This window comes from Eptesicus fuscus, chromosome 14, assembly GCF_027574615.1.
Source record: "Eptesicus fuscus isolate TK198812 chromosome 14, DD_ASM_mEF_20220401, whole genome shotgun sequence".
Classification (NCBI taxonomy): domain Eukaryota; kingdom Metazoa; phylum Chordata; class Mammalia; order Chiroptera; family Vespertilionidae; genus Eptesicus; species Eptesicus fuscus.
Window position 1 is genome coordinate 32,889,236 of NC_072486.1, and position 16,301 is coordinate 32,905,536.

Consider the following 16,301-nt stretch of genomic DNA (forward strand, 5'->3'; position numbering starts at 1 on the left):
GATGTGCTTTTGCTCCACTACCATCTGTTTTCCTGTCAGAAATTCCTAGGCGAGGGTTTATGGGGCTGGCTCTAGCTTTTTATTATTTAATGAACTCTCATCCTACCTGAAAAAGACTGCCGAATATGTCTAGATTTACCTCATTTTAATCTGTTAAATCTTAGAAATGGGATTTTTAAAAAAATATTGTATATTATCCAAATCCTACATTTATAATTTTTACAAGTTTTTGAAGTAGTTTGAAAAACATGTTCTCCATTTCAACTCTCCAATGACAAATCAAAAACAGTCATCTCTAAACATTGGAGTTCTTTTTAAGGGAAAAATTATATTTTGCTTTGAGAGCCTCCACAGAGTTGATTGCTTTGAAAACCACTGCATTTAATACCTGCCATACACGTTTTTTTTGCGTGCTTTTTCTTCTCCTCTCCTTTGTCTGTGATGTCTCAGTTTGTTTAGTTGTGGGTTTTTTTCTATTAAGGTATTTCAAGATTATTAGAAGACGAAGTAGAAGACTTTATATACTGTATATACACATACACACATTTTTTTGCTTTTATATTTTAGTGGTCAGAACTTTTTTTGGCATCTCAATGAAACAGTGACATGATACAGTTATAACATATTGCAAAGAAGACTCATAGGCTGGAAAGGAAAATGCAACATTTTCGACTGTGATTTGATTCAGTGGGTATAATTCACTATCTTTTATTAGTTCAATAAACATATTAAAATATCCTGATTTAAGTTATTCCTCTTAGTTTAACCATCTATTTTAGTATAGTATGTGGAATGCCCTTCTAATGAGGCTCTTGAGATTTCATTCCAGGTTTTATTTAATATTTCTCTCACACATGATCATAATTTCAAGCTTCTAAATAGGCCATCCTGTGTTAAGATTATTATTATTTATTTACTTATATACACCATCTAGACCATCCACATTAAGTTTACAAAGATTATAAAATATATCTTTAGAAAAAACTCAGTGAAAATTGAGGCAGTAAAGAGAAAAGTAAATTGGACAATTGCTCTGACATGTCAGTCGCTTGATCATATCTCCAATATATCCTGGTACAACTGGGTCTTTAGGCAATTTGAAGGCATATCTGAACACAAGACTATTTAAAACCAGCCAAGTACAGCTGTTATTATAAGTGGCATATCAGATAAGCATATGAATGATGTAGTGAAATATAACATTGAAAACACAAGAGTATTAAATCGCCCTAATCTTATTTGTTGAATTTTAAAAAGAGTCTGCTGTGTGTTTGCCTCAGTGCGACTTTTTCCAGTTATGAAAACAAACACAATTTTATTGATTTAGATTACTCTAGTATTTAGGTCACACTTCAAAAGAAGGTGGGCAGAGTTAGTTCAAGTTAAAATCTCTGAGATTAAATGTTATTGATGGGTTATACTGGGGAGAAGGTGCACAAAACATGCTTAGAGTATGGTTTTCAAAGTGTTTCAGGACATTCCTGAACAAAGATGCAGAAGAGCAGCATTAGGCAAAAGAACTAAATTTTAAGCAAAGGAGAATTTTATAATCTCTGACTCTAGGATCAAACCATTTTATAAAGTGCTTAATGTATGTCATTCTCCAATGTTTATTGATTAGAAAAGCCTGGTATCCTTCAACTTAAACTCATCAGTATCGTTACAAATCTCTGAATACACATCCATATTCTAATAGAATACATGTTCACAAATATCTTGGAGATTTCGCTGATTTACAAAATCATCAGGATTTAAGAGCATTGGAGCTGATGGTCAATCATTACGTTTTCTACTAGCTTCTGTTTCACAATATGCTGGTGAAAATGACAATATTTATAAAGTGCTGAGAGATCCTCAAAGAGGATAGGACACGTAGACAAAATCGTGTTTAACAGATGAACCCAGCATAGTGACCCTAAGGTCAAAAGACACACTCAATAAGAGTTCATGTGTGACAGCTTGTAGCTACTCCACATGGCTATGTAAGATTTATAGGGACGCGCATTTGCTCGACAGTGGAAGGAAAATGGAATCACTAGCAACCTGCCTCATGACGACTCTACCCTTTAACAGTTACTATGATTACAAGATCGTAGTATTTCATAACATGCAGCCGTCACCCAACCAAATGACTGAGAAATACTATATTTTACAGTTGCTAAAGATCGTACGTTGTGTTTTGTTTCATTTTTCATTTTTTTCTTATCTTTTATATTAATCACTTCAAAATTGTATATCTGTATCTATATCTATATCTATATCTATCTATCTATATATCTATCTATCTATCTATATCTATATCTATATATCTGTCTGTATATATATCTATATATATATATATATATTGCAAGCATATAAAAAGCTATAGGGAATAAGAAAACAAGGACCCTCTGCACTCACCACCCAGACTGAACCCATGTGGTCTGGTTTGTTTACACTTAATTTCTTTGTTACTTTCATCTGCATCTTTGTGTAGAGGATGTCAAGGCTTCGGCAATCAGACCACAAAGAAGCTGTGATAAATAGAGTGGGGACGTGTAGGAGTGAAGGGTGACTAAAAGCTGCTGATTCTGACATCTCAATAATAAATCTATTGTGTGAGTGAGAGGTTGTGTTCTTTAGAACTTCACAAAAACAAGCAAGGAGGTGACACTTTAATACAAAAGTGGTTGCCTCCCTTTCAGCCCTCTTGTGGGCTTAAAGTTCTCAAGGAGGATTGTGTGGATTTGCAAACAAATCCAGGGACTGAAAGCTGGTCAACAAAGTCAGCCACGGACACTTCCCTGCAGGAGAAATACAACTCCTTGTGAATTGAACTTTGCCACCCAGGTCATGCTTCTGGATGTCTGTAAGAGTTACTATCCAGTCATTAAATGCTTATAAGCCATTGCTGAGAGCTATTATCCCAGAAACTATACTTGTTTCCTTGCTGACAGCAGGTGGCTTTCATCTTTGACCTGGATTTTTAAAAATCTTTTTATTCCCGAGGGGCCAGGGAATGCGGCTTGAGAGGTAGGCAAGGATATTTGAAGATTCTTTTGTTTAAAGGATTGCAATTTCCATTTGTCAGGTTAAAAACTATGCAAAGTATGGCATAAATTCCTTTTCTGTCCAACAAATTTAGAGCTAGTAAAATAGTTAGCATTTTTTTCGTGGTCTGTCTTAAATATGGATGATAATTACAGTTAGAAAGAGGGGCAGTATTTGAAAATGGACCTTTATTGTCATTTTTATCTAATAAAATGGCCTTTATTGTCACTTTTATCTACTAAAAGGAAGAATGTGACTGCTCTCTTCTATGATTAAGTAGTGACGTGTACACCTTTTAAAGGAATGTCCTCAAACAAATATTCAAGCTATCTATTCATTTAGCAAAATAATTTGAGCAACCACTCTGCTGTGGTAAAGCAGTAAGCCAAACATAGTTCCTGGAATTGTATTCATGGTAGTTATGTATTTCCTTATATGTAAATTGAATCAACACTATTTTTGGTACTCATTGCTGACTCTCTTAACATATACAATTAGACAATGAAAATTTAATTAATATCTAAGTATGTAAGAAGAATACATTAAAATAGAAAAGTTTTAACTAGAGCTCTGCTTAGTACACCTAGGGCTTTACTGAAAAAAAAAAATACATAAAGGCTTGGTGTGTGAATATAAAATATTATAAATCAAGGGTCATGTGAAAGATGAAGAGATAACTTACCTTGTATTTTTAAAATCATTTAAAATATATTTCCTTTTGAATAATTCCAGATAATATATTTTCTCACTGAAATACTGCTATACATTGACACACGATTCGTTATTACATTAGGAGGAAGCATTAATATTTCCTCATTTATGTTAACATCTGGATTTATATTTATTAAATGACCTGAGGATATTAGCATTAACAATAACAATCATATCTAGATAAACCTGCCTTCACATCTGCAGACAGACATATGACATCATCCAATAGCTAGCTGACACACAGATAATTGTTATTATTGAGCAATGATAATTAATAGAAACACCTTGTACAAAATATAATTTTAAAAGCAATTATACACATTTTGAGAAAGTTATTATATACAATCTATTTTGTATTTATTTTCTTTAAAAAAACCTCTTATTTTACTTCTCTGCTAATTACAAAATCTTTTAGTAATTCTTCATTGTATACTAAATAACATATGAATGCTTTGTCTGGTATTAAGGCCTTCCTTGATCTTACCCCAATTTACTTTTTTAACATGTCCTCCACTATTTCAATGTATCCCATTTGTCATCAAAACCAAACTTGTCCTGGCTCTCCATATATGTTATGAATCATTCCACCTATTGTCCTTTCCCCCTAGTTTCCAGCACTTAGACTATTTCCTGAACTGATCTCTGCATGTCCGAACCTACCTATCATTTAAAGACAGTATTAAATCTAATTCCTCAATGAAGCCTGTCCTCGATTTTCCACTAAAAATAAGATTCAAAAGAGATTCAAATTCTTTGGCATTTATCTATAGTTTTCTCTATACTTTCCTAAAGACTTTCAGCAATTTTATCTTGTACTTTTAGTCACTAATTATTAAGCATATTTATTAAACACCTGAAAAGCAGGGTGTTAGTGACACATCTGGAGTAGATGTTGGGTAAAAGGAATAAGAAAGTACATTTTCTGGTGAGAATTAAAAATTATTAGAAAACCAACTAAATGTTATTTTTCTTTTTGTTATCACCATGTGTCAGCCATTCTAAACAGTAGCGGGGTCAAAATACAACTGCCATGAAAGGTTTTTGTTTGTCTAAGATCTAAATAACTGCTGTGCTTACCATCGTGTTTCTATTATGTATATGTATACATATCTGTATAGTCAGCCTCCAACACACATAAACTCAGCTGCACACGTGTTCTAAAAGCAAGTTCCTAATGACTTGGAATCATTCAAATTTTAAAACAGTGAGACATAGAGCAGTCTGTGAGGTGTGATATCTTGTTTGTTAAGTGCGGATTTTAGTTCATGAATGAAATATTTTATTTTACTTGGTCATCTTTAAATTTCAAATTATTATTTTTTAAATTATTTGTTATAACCCTAAAGGACAATTCAATAAAATGTAATTGTTAAGTAATAATTATACAGAGCTATTGCTGAAAATGATTCTGTTGTTCAGAGGGATATAAAATGTGATTAACTCTGGGTGTCATGGTGTTAGGTGCTAAAGCTATAAAGATAACTAGGGTCTCCAGTCCTCTGGATCTTAATTGCCTTCTTAGATTTCCCCCAAATCTAAGAGGTTTCTGAGATTTGCTTTGTTGCTGTCATTATATCATCTTAAAAATCGCATGTTCGTATTACCCATGTTAACACTAAAAGGGATCTTTGCCTCCTCCTCCCATTTTCTTCAAGAATAGAAGCTATTTATATGAGTTTCAATTCTCCTGTTTGAAGTAGTCATTTAGATGCTTTTCTGTAATTTAATTTAACTTTCAAAGATGAAAGAAACATTAGGGAGGCAGCTCCTAAATGTACAGCCTAGAAATTTGACAGTGAAGTTTTGTATTAACTTTACAGATCGTAGATTACATGAAGGATAAAACTTTTTAAAGACTTTATATTTAAAGGTAAATACATTAATGAAAATAGTGGCCCCAAAAGTAATTTTTGGAGATGAAAATTAAGTACTTAATATATTTAAACTGTGAAACAGTCTCCTTTTATTTATCATAAGCATAGCAGATCTAGTTGAGTCAAACAAAAAAATCATATTAATTTGGTGTTCATAAGGACATATTAAATTAGAAATAGCAAGTATATGTTTTTTATGGTGAATTATTCAATAGTTTAACTGTATTTGGTTGGAGAGAAGAAACACTAAAAATTATTAAAGTCAGGCAAGAGTGAAAAGTGACAGAAGCTGTCTTAGAGTTCTGAACACAGTTTTTCAATGACTATCATGTAGAGGTGAAGAGAACTATTACAGTAGTCAATGCAAGGAGATAGAAGAAAACAAATTAAAATAAAAATAAGAGCTCGCTCCCAAAAGATTCAAGAAATGAAAAATAAAATCAAACCTAGACTGGGAATGCTAAATGCCCAAAAGAAAGTGCGTTACCAGACCTGGAGAAAATAAAGGGAAGGTGGAAGGTGTACTGAAAACCCATACAGAAGAGACAAAGGATGACACATACCTCTGAAGAAGATTTTTATGAGGAAGAACCTGTAATTCTAGAAAGGGAAGTGAAAACCGCTCTGAAAATATTGGGAAGAAGTAAATCATCAGGGTTAGATGGGATACTGATACAATTATTTCAAGCCACTTTGTCAAAATCCTAATGAGAAAATGTCTACAAAAGTGGAAAACAAAGCAATGGCCTAGGAACTGGAAATACTCAATACATATCCCCATTTTGAAGAAAAGAGATGCCAAGGAGTCTACTAGTAAACTCTTAGGACCATTACTGTAATTCCTACACAGGTACAGTGATCCTCAAGGTGATGCAACAAAAACTTCTACCTTACCTGGAACAAGAAATGCCAGCTGTTCAAGCTGGATTCAGAAAAGGAAGGGGTACTCTAATTGTAAGCATTTTTTAGATATGAAGTGCTGCAAAGAATTTCGGAAGAAGAAGATTGGTCTATGCATTATAGACTACAGTAAAGCCTTTGACTGTGTGAATCACGAGAAACTATGGGATGCTCTAAAGGAAATGGGTGTGCCTCAGCATTTGATTATCCTGAAGTATAACCTGCATTGTGGACAGGACAAAATTCAGATCAAAAATAGTTTCCTGTAGGCAAAGGTATCAGACAAGGGTCCATTTTAAGGCTAATAGGAAAAAGAACAAAAACAAAACCAAAAAACTTCATTTGAAATATGGTGTTGGAGGAGAGCTCTACTGATAGCCTGAACTGCCAGAAAGACAAACAAGTGGGTCCTACAGCCTTGTCCTATGTTGGGCTCATCATGAGAAGGCAGAGTTCTTTAGTAAAGACAATAATACTGGGGGAAATAGAAGGCAGCAGGAAAAGAAGAAGACCTAATGGGAGATGGATTAACTCTGTAAGAGAAGCCATAGGCACCAAGTCTACAGGAGCTGGGCAGGGCTGCTGCGGACAGGACGTTGTAGACCTCACTCACTCATAGGGCCACCAGGAGTTGGCGCTGACTCAATGGCATGTAACACACCCATGCCTGTTTATTCCATTTAATTGATTTAAATGCTTATATTTTACTAAATGTCTAAAATACATTTTAATGAAATGATCCAGAGTAATATAAAATATGGAAAATCAAGATTGCTTTAATATGTATATGTTTATGTTGCCTTGGAGTTTAATTAGTAGGGCAGTAAATTTGGAAAAGATTTTTTTAAGTCTATACCAAAGCATATTTCTAAAGATGCAAATATTGACCTAAATCATATACATAATATACAAGTCAGTGCTAGCATTTATACAAGTTTAATATACTTGAACACTTCACACATTTGTCATTTAGTCATCAAAATAACCCTATCTCAAAGCATTAATTCAATTTTATCTATGAGAAAACTGTTTTTAGTAGGTCATTGAGCAAGAATTGGCAGAGATGGGAGTCGATTCCAAGCTTGCCTTATTTACTTGTGCCTTACACGCATCTACTCATTCAGTAGAAGTATGCTGCTTACAATGAATTAATTTAGCCATGAGAAAAGCATTTAATGTTCGGGGACAAAACTGTCTTTTCTTTTTTCTTAGTTTTTATTTATTTATTTATTTTAAATTTTTATTGTTGAAAGTATTACATATGTACCTTCCCCCAACCCCATTGACCTCTTCTCTTTCCCCTCATTTGAAAGTTCTAAGACTGGAATATGTAGGCTCTCTGTCTTTATAAGCAATGACATTAATAGACACCGCTGGTCATCACCACCATTTTTAGTTGGTGATTGATGCATGATGGTAAATCTGTATCTTTATTTCTTTTCTTTTTCTTTTTCTTTTTGTCAGAATGATGTAGGAGGACAACGCAGCCTGATAAACAAGTGGACGACTTTTCTTAAGGCCAGATTGATTTGCTCAATTCCTGGAAGTGATGGGGCAGATACTCATTTTGATGAGCTCCGTAAGTCACATATTTCATTTTTCTTAAAAAAAAAAAAGTCTTATTGCCTAATTAATTCAGCATTTATTTTATTTTAGCCCCAACTGCCCGATTTTATATCCCAGTACAACTTGAAGGAGTGGTTCTTACTAAATTTGCACACATTAAGAACACAGATGTGCTCTAGGTCTGTAATGAAACAATTCTTCCTCAAAGTTAAGGGGGAAACAAAACTACAGCAAGAGACATTGTAGCTCTGGGACTACAATGCCCATGCGTTACCCATGTAGTCTTTCACTTTGGAAGGAGCCACTCTCTGTATACAGGTAAAAAGACCTTGGGTTCCTTATTCTGTGGATGCCCCCTGCTGGACCGCATAGGAGATTTGGTGAACTCTGTCCCTCCAACTTGTTAATAAAAATACTAATTTTTTTTAAAAGAGGGGGGAGGGAAACATGTGTAATAATTTCAACAATAAAGGTAACATTTTAAAAAATTAAATAATAATAATAATACTCAGAGAAGCATTAGACAGCTTCTTTCTGTTATCCCCCCTCTTTACTCCTCTCAAAGCTAATATAAGGAACTTTTTCAGTTTCATATAAATTTATTATTATTAGCTTTTATCTTCTTGAATTTGTCCTTGTTGGCAATATGAAAAAGGTTGTATCATTGATGATTTTGTCAGAATTGTATTTTATAGTATTAAAGTATATATTCAGTATTCATGGATGATCTCTAATGTTGGCAATAAGCATGCTCACATCTTAAATAATCTTTTAAAAATATTTTTTACACATACTTTAGTATCAATGCTGCACAAGTAATTAGACAAGCAATACCACACAAGTAATTAATTTGTGCGGCTATTTTCATACATTTACCAAATAGGAAATTCAGTCACTAATAAGTTGACGTAATTACAGGACAACACTTTTTACAGTGGTGGATAAAAATAGCCTGTTTTTAGTTTCTATGTGGAATCACATACTCCTCATTGGAAATAGTGATGGAGATTATCAAGCAAACCATTCCATTTATAGGTGATGGAAGTAAACACCTAAGAGGTTAAATGTCTGATTCCATGTCACATAGCTAGTTAGAAAACCAGTCTTTTACCCTTACTTTCTCATGTAGTAATGTAATGACTTTCACTGTTACTTTCATTTTATATACAGTTTAGAGTTTCAGAAATATTGTATTATTAAATAAAAAAAGCAAACATGTTAACTCAAAAACTAAAAATGTAGTGAATCATTATTTTTTTCCCATTAATAGAAGATATTTACTTACTCCCCACAAGAGATGAAAGAAACCCTGTCGTATATGGAGTCTTTACCACAACCAGGTAAGTTTAAAAAAATGCTTATAATTTTTCTAGAGAATTGTTCTTATACGTAAGAAAATAGAGTTGTATGTTTTGTCCCTTCCTTTCACATGAAAAATACACATTTTTTTTTTCATTTTCTTTTTCACCTAGTGTTTCCTATAAATCTTTTAATGTCAATACATACCGTGTCTCTTTGTTCTTTTTACCCCGGTAGAGTGTCCTCTGTATCATTTGTCACAGTTTATTTCAACAGTCCCCTGTACATAGGTAGTTCCACTGTTTTCAGTCCTTTGCTAGTATCCATAATGCCTCGGTGAACAAACTTATGCATATGCCACTTCCTCTATGAACAGGTATATCTGTGAGCTAAATTCTCAGACTAAAATGACTGGGTACAAAGCCATATGCATATACTAGTCATAATAAACATATCAAGTTGTGTGACATAGAGGTAGTAATACTAAAGAACTACATGTCTCAGTTGTGTGGCTAAGCTGTAATCAGGAAATGGGACACCGTTTTAAAATGTCTTCACATGCTATCTTATTTGCACCGACTCATTACCCTAGGAAGGTGGGAGCTTGGCTGCTATTATCACCATACCATCGCTGCTCTACTAATATAGGCAAAGGAAGTTTGTATACTTGTCATTAAAAGAGGAGCCAATTAGTAGTAAAAATGGGACTAGAACTAAAGGTCATTTCCTAATTGTTATCCTGCATTATTTTCTTCTTTATGCATACTACTGTTCGGTACTTGTCATTGAATCTTGTGATTTCCTTAAAGTTTTCCTTGCACCTATGAAGCTTTCTTAAAGACTATATGGACACTGCTTTATTTTATTGAGTATTAATTGTATTTAATTCAGTAACTTATATTGGGCCATGTTCAAAGTATACCATATATTACTGCTTACATTGAAATACTTTGCATTTTTTCCACAGCTCCACTATCAATCTTTATCAATGTATATTGATATTATTATTGGAGAAATTGGCAGTATTGCTTATGGGTATTAGAAAAATGGTCTTATGGCCTCCTTTTGATTAAATTATGAAAATATTTTGCAGGCAAATGATAATTTTATTTCTGTGGCATTATCCTCATTTACATATACATTATACCTTATGTATAAACTAAAACGTACTATTGGTTCAGAATATACCAGAAAACACACTTGTTGGTTCATTATAAGATAGAACATGTGAACATTTAAATGTAAGAATAAAAACGATATCCTAAGGAACTACAGTTTTCTGCTCCATTTTTTTGCTAATTTATGTCTGAACTACAAGGTGCAAGAAGAGCAAGTGCCTGTAGTTACTCAAGTTAAGTATCTCAGCCCTAGGCTCTTGGCATCTCTTCATTCACAGAACTGCCTTTGAAGTCGCTCTGTGTTCCACACACCAGGCACCGATATGTGCCAGGGTGGTGTAGCCCCAAGATAGTTCTCTTTTCCTCCTACCAGTGTTCTGCCCACCCAGGGTGTGAAGTTACAAAGGTAGCTCTTTGTTCTTGGTGCACTTTATTACCTTATTTTTAACGCCACCCTGGAGACTGTGGTCATATTAGGATGCACGTCACAGCCTTTGTCCAATGAGAAGATGTAATTAATCTGCAATAATAGCAATGGCATTAAGCATGATGCATCATCCCTTTAAAATATCATAGGCTGGTCATGTGATTTTTATGGGAACATCTCTCTTCTTAGCAGCTAGTTTTCGCCCAGATGCCTGTTCACTGTCAGCTCCCAATGCTTCCCATTAATGTCATTCCAAGAATATTAATGAGTGAGTTCTTCCGGCTAAGAGAGTCCTTAGCTCATTTGCGTAGCGCTGAGAAGATATGTCTCTTCGGTCATAAAGGGTGATCTTGTATTTTAGAACAGGAATCATTGAAAGTTTTAGACTCAGAGCAAATGTACTGTAGTTTCCAGAAATAAATCAAAAACAGAACATCTGATGGCTGTGTTAACAGTTTTCATCATTAGTTGGCAAAACTGTGTCAAATTTCCATGGAGCTTTTCTGCCTCTTAATCACATGTGCTCCAACTCTGTGTAATTAAGTTTAATTTTAAGCATCAGATAAGATTCACATGTAAACTCAAATACGAGAAGGAGCAAAAAAGATTGTTTCAACATATTTTTTTAATGCTTTACTGTTTAAAGTATTACATATGAATCCTTTTCCCCCATTGACCTCTTCCCGCTTGTTCCTGCTCCCTGCCCCCCTCAGCACATGCCCTCACTCCCCCTATTCACTGTGTCCACTGTGGAAAACAGTATGGAGTTTCCTCAAAAAATTAAAAATGGATCTCCCATTTGACCCAGTTTCAACATATTTAAATTAATTAAACATTAAACATTAAATAGCCAGAATGTATGGTCAGTCACTCAATTTAAGAAAACAGACACATAATTATTAACTACATGTCTAGATTATTCCTCATGTGACAGGGGTAGGGGAGGCTGGGGGAAGGTCAATGGGGGGGAAAAAGGAGATATATGTACTACTATATGTAATACTTTAAACAATAAAAAAAGGTGAAAAAAGTAAATAATGCACCTTTTTATTTTAAATTCTTTAGAGGGCATTATGCTGAAATAACCTCACATAAAATTTAAGAGCATGTGGATAAATATAATACTCTTTTCTACATATTTATTCCTATCCTCCAGTTTTCCTATGAAATTCTTATTTATCCATGGTTGGTTTAGATGCCACCTACTCCCTGAAAACTGACCAGACAGCCCAGTATGGGGTCCCTATCTGTGTGCTGCTTAGATTACTGCAATTACCCTTGATATAACTGTTCGTACACTTCTTTCAGGCTATAAACTCCTTGAGATCATACCTACATCTTGTCTGCAGCACCTCTCATATTTGTGCTCAATGAGTGTCCAATGAAGGAAACTGCGAAGGATTGAATCATGTTGCTTTCTTTCAGCTCCATCTTCAAAGGCTCTGCTGTTTGTGTGTATAGCATGGCTGACATCAGAGCGGTTTTTAATGGCCCATATGCTCATAAGGAAAGTGCAGACCATCGCTGGGTGCAGTATGATGGAAGAATTCCTTATCCCCGACCTGGCACTGTATGTATTCAGCTTAATAATGAAGTCACTTTCTTAAGCCCATGCTCTCTTTTTAAATCTATTGTAATAAACTGCATCCTTCACCACAGCATTAAGTACTGTGTTGTTGTTTTTTAAATAACTATTATTTATTTACGTGATGTTTTAACATTTCCATCCTTTACTGGAATTTAACCTTTTTCTTCTGAGTAAGAATTTTGGGTAATATAGGAAACAATGGACTCTATCTTAAAGTGCAGACTATGTGTTGTATGAAAGGAGAGAAGGTTAGCACTCCCCTTGACAAGGATGGAAGAGGCTCTCGGGCCTAACAACACGCATACGGTTAAGGCATTGCCACCTACTTAAAGTGCAGACTATGCTGAGAATATAGCACTTATATAGTACCTACATAGTACTTATAGTACTTACATAGACTCAATGAGTCTGCAGAATCATCAAAATGATTGAGTATCTAGAACAGTGATTCTCAACCTTTCTAATGCCGCGACCCTTTAATACAGTTCCTCATGTTGTGGTGACCCCCAACCATAAAATTATTTCCGTTGCTACTTCATAACTGTAATTTTGCTACTGTTATGAATCGTAATGTAAATATCTGTGTTTTCTGATGGTCTTAGGTGACCCTCTCGAACCGCTAGCAGGTTCTACAAATCTCCAGGTCTAAAAATTTAGTCAAAAACCATAATTAAACATGCCTCATGATCCATACACAGTGATAAGTACATCTTTACAACAACATGAAGTAGATATTTTATGGGTAAGAAGAAGTTCAATGAGGGTCACCTCATGCTCATAGTCTCATAGTTGATGAAGTGATGAGACTGTCATTCAACTTAGATCTATGGAACTTCAAATCCAGTGCTGTTATCTCCATGCCATTCCACCTTCAAAACAGTAAAGGCAAACAACCAAACAAAACCTTGCATTGTTTCTCCAGGGAGAAATGGTCTGTTCTCTGCACAAATAATCATGAAGTTTTGAAGCCATTTTTTGCACTTGTCATTCCTTTTATTTATTCCTTATTGCACTTATAATTAGGGGAACATATCACACTTTAATAAAAATATTGCTGAACAATATGCTTTCTATGAAATGTCAGAATATTTCATGGAAACCACTTTCTGCTCAAGTTAAAAATTTTAAATAGGTTATTACAAACCACCTTTGCTTTTACATTTTCTGCATCCATTTTGCTGTCAAAGTTGAGTTGTAGCTTGTTCTCCCAAGAGTGACTTCTGTTGACATTACCACTCGGGTAAATAAACACTACAGCTTTCAGGGTGCCATAGCTACTTTATTTTTTTAGTTATGACATAATTATGTAGTTCCTGTGACAAGGCAAACCTAAACTCCTAGCCTTGCAACGATAGCACTACCCTACAGTGTTCATTAATAAGCCTGGAAACTTACCGATGCACAGGCTATATTTACAGAATCCCTTCACTTCAAGGGATTCTTCCGCCCTCTGGTGTCCAAATAGAATGTCTGAACAAACGATATTTTGTTCTGATGGACTTTGTAAAGCAGTAATGTGCTGGGAGTCTTGGTAATGAGAGGCTCCAAGTGACATGAAATATGGAATGTTGTACCATACAATGAATAACACAGGTCAGATGTGGAAATCAAACTGAGATAGTGAGAAAAATAACAGGACGTTAGATAATGCATTATTTGGGGAAGATTTTTAAAAGCAGATTTCTTTTTTTGTATATTTGATTTATTACAAAAGATATACTCTGTAATTTTATTCTGTTTTGATAAGGACTTTTTAGGATGTATGCATAAATGCAAAGTATTTAATGTTTACTTAAACGTGAGTTTCTGTTCTTAAACCAGTCTCTTATTGGAAAGGTGAGAAGAAAGTAGTTAAAATTTTGTAGTTGTGGTAAGAACATTTAATTTGAGATCTACCTTCTTAACAGACTTTGAAGTGCACAACACAGTATTGTTATCTATAGGCACAGTGTTGTACAGTAGATCTCTATAACTTATTCATCTTATGTAACTGAAATTTTATGCCCATTGATTAATAAGTTTCCATTTTATTCCCTCCCCTGATCCTAGGGAGGGGGGGAAATCACAATTCTATTCTTTGCTTCCATGAGTTTGACTACTTTAGATAACTTATATGGGTGAGATCATACAATATTTGTCATTCTGTGACTTACTTATTGAAGTTAGCATCGTGTCCCAGTTCATTTCTGCTGTCATATACTGCAGGATCTTCCTTACTTTTTAAGGCTGAATATATATAAGTCTATCACATTGTGTGTGCCTTTATCTAGTCATACATCAGTGGACATTTAGGCTGTTTCCACATTCAGTATGAAGGTTCCTCAAAAACTTAGGAATAAAATTATATGGTCCAGCAATCCACTTCTGGGTATTTTTATTCAAAACAATTGAAATCAGGATCTTGAAGAGAGAGCACCACTCCCTTATTCCTTGCCAAACTATTCACAATAGTCAAAATGTAGAAAGTACTTGTTTTGGAAATTCAAATATTAAAGAAATATATGTTTCACTGCTTATGAATTATTGTGCCAGTTTTTGACAATGTGTAAAACTCTAATTTTGTAAAAATAACAAATTCAATTTCCCCCCAAATAGTTATTACTTTTACTGTTAAACTTTTAAACTTTATTTTAAAAGATTAAATATATATGAATTTCCTAACAGTCTCCATTTTGGTAGGGAGCAAAGTGAAATAGCTATAAGTACTATCTTTTAACTTGATTTAATTGATTTTACTTTGTGTACATTGGTGAATGATAACACATTATAATTCCCACTAATAATTTAAACCCAGAAAAACTTGGTCTTTTTAGTAAGAATAGAAGAAAACAATATCAAAATATCCTGTGAAAAACTTGAGTAAGAATTGTTAAATCTCAAACAACCCCATATATAAACATTTCCCCTCTCCAAATCTATTTTAGGAATTCAGATATCTAGAAAAATTAAAAATACTTTTTATATTCATATTCACATAATCAATTAGCTATTTAATTTAACTGACCTACTGCAAAAACAACTTTAAGTGACTTTTTTCAGCTGCCACCTAATTAAAATAATGAAATATCTCCCTTTGTGTAACATTTCAAATCTTCACTAAACAAGAAGTACAATTCTTCACATGGGTTTTTCTCTAGAGAAAATCAAAGGTAAAGGAGAGACACTCTCCTCCCTTTACAGTAGGGCCTTATTGTCTCTCTGCTATGAGATAAAATCTTCCAAACTCAAGATGTGGATGTAGGTATGTGTAACAGTCCCATTTTCCACCACATTATTAGACTTTCTAACACTGTAAAAGACATTGAAAAATCACAGCGTTTGATTCCGGGTGCACTGGAAAGTTTATCATGCCAAATATGCTACCACGGACCAACTCTGGGCGCTGGCATATCCACATGTTCCAGAAAGGCATTCTTTTTTGCTTTAATATGTCAATTCATCGTTGCCTTAACTGAAACCGGTTTATGACTTCTGCTTCAACAAAGCAAATCCTAGAGGGATTGCATCACAGAATAATGGTATCTAATGTCGATAACTCAATCTGTCTAGCAGGCTGGATATCAGTAATGCTGCTTACCCTAGAACTAGAATGATTGCTGAGGAATTCCCACTTACCCCAGAAATGGCTGGGGTTGACATGACCATGGAATCCACTAGTTCCAAAACTCTTTGGGTGCTCTGTTTTCTCTCCCGACCCTCCTAAAAGATTTGCCTTTTGCACAATGATGTGTTCTTAGAGACCTGATGATTCTCAGAATTTTAAGTCTTCATTAATCCCCTAAATTAGA

At 34.3% G+C, this 16,301-nt stretch overlaps 1 protein-coding gene and 1 non-coding gene across 2 annotated transcripts in view; both read left to right on the top strand.

Annotated features, from left to right (window-relative positions):
• Nucleotides 1-16,301, top strand: part of SEMA3D (semaphorin 3D) — a 195,192-nt gene that overhangs the window by 148,644 nt on the left and 30,247 nt on the right. The window contains exons 9-11 of the mRNA XM_008149524.3: nt 7,980-8,094; nt 9,352-9,421; nt 12,351-12,495. Of these exons, the coding sequence (XP_008147746.2) occupies nt 7,980-8,094; nt 9,352-9,421; nt 12,351-12,495 (330 nt within the window). The remainder of the gene's footprint in view (nt 1-7,979; nt 8,095-9,351; nt 9,422-12,350; nt 12,496-16,301) is intronic.
• LOC114235054 (U6atac minor spliceosomal RNA) lies at nt 12,740-12,868 on the top strand. Its single transcript, XR_003621236.1, has one exon. It is a non-coding gene; the product is annotated as a U6atac minor spliceosomal RNA (small nuclear RNA).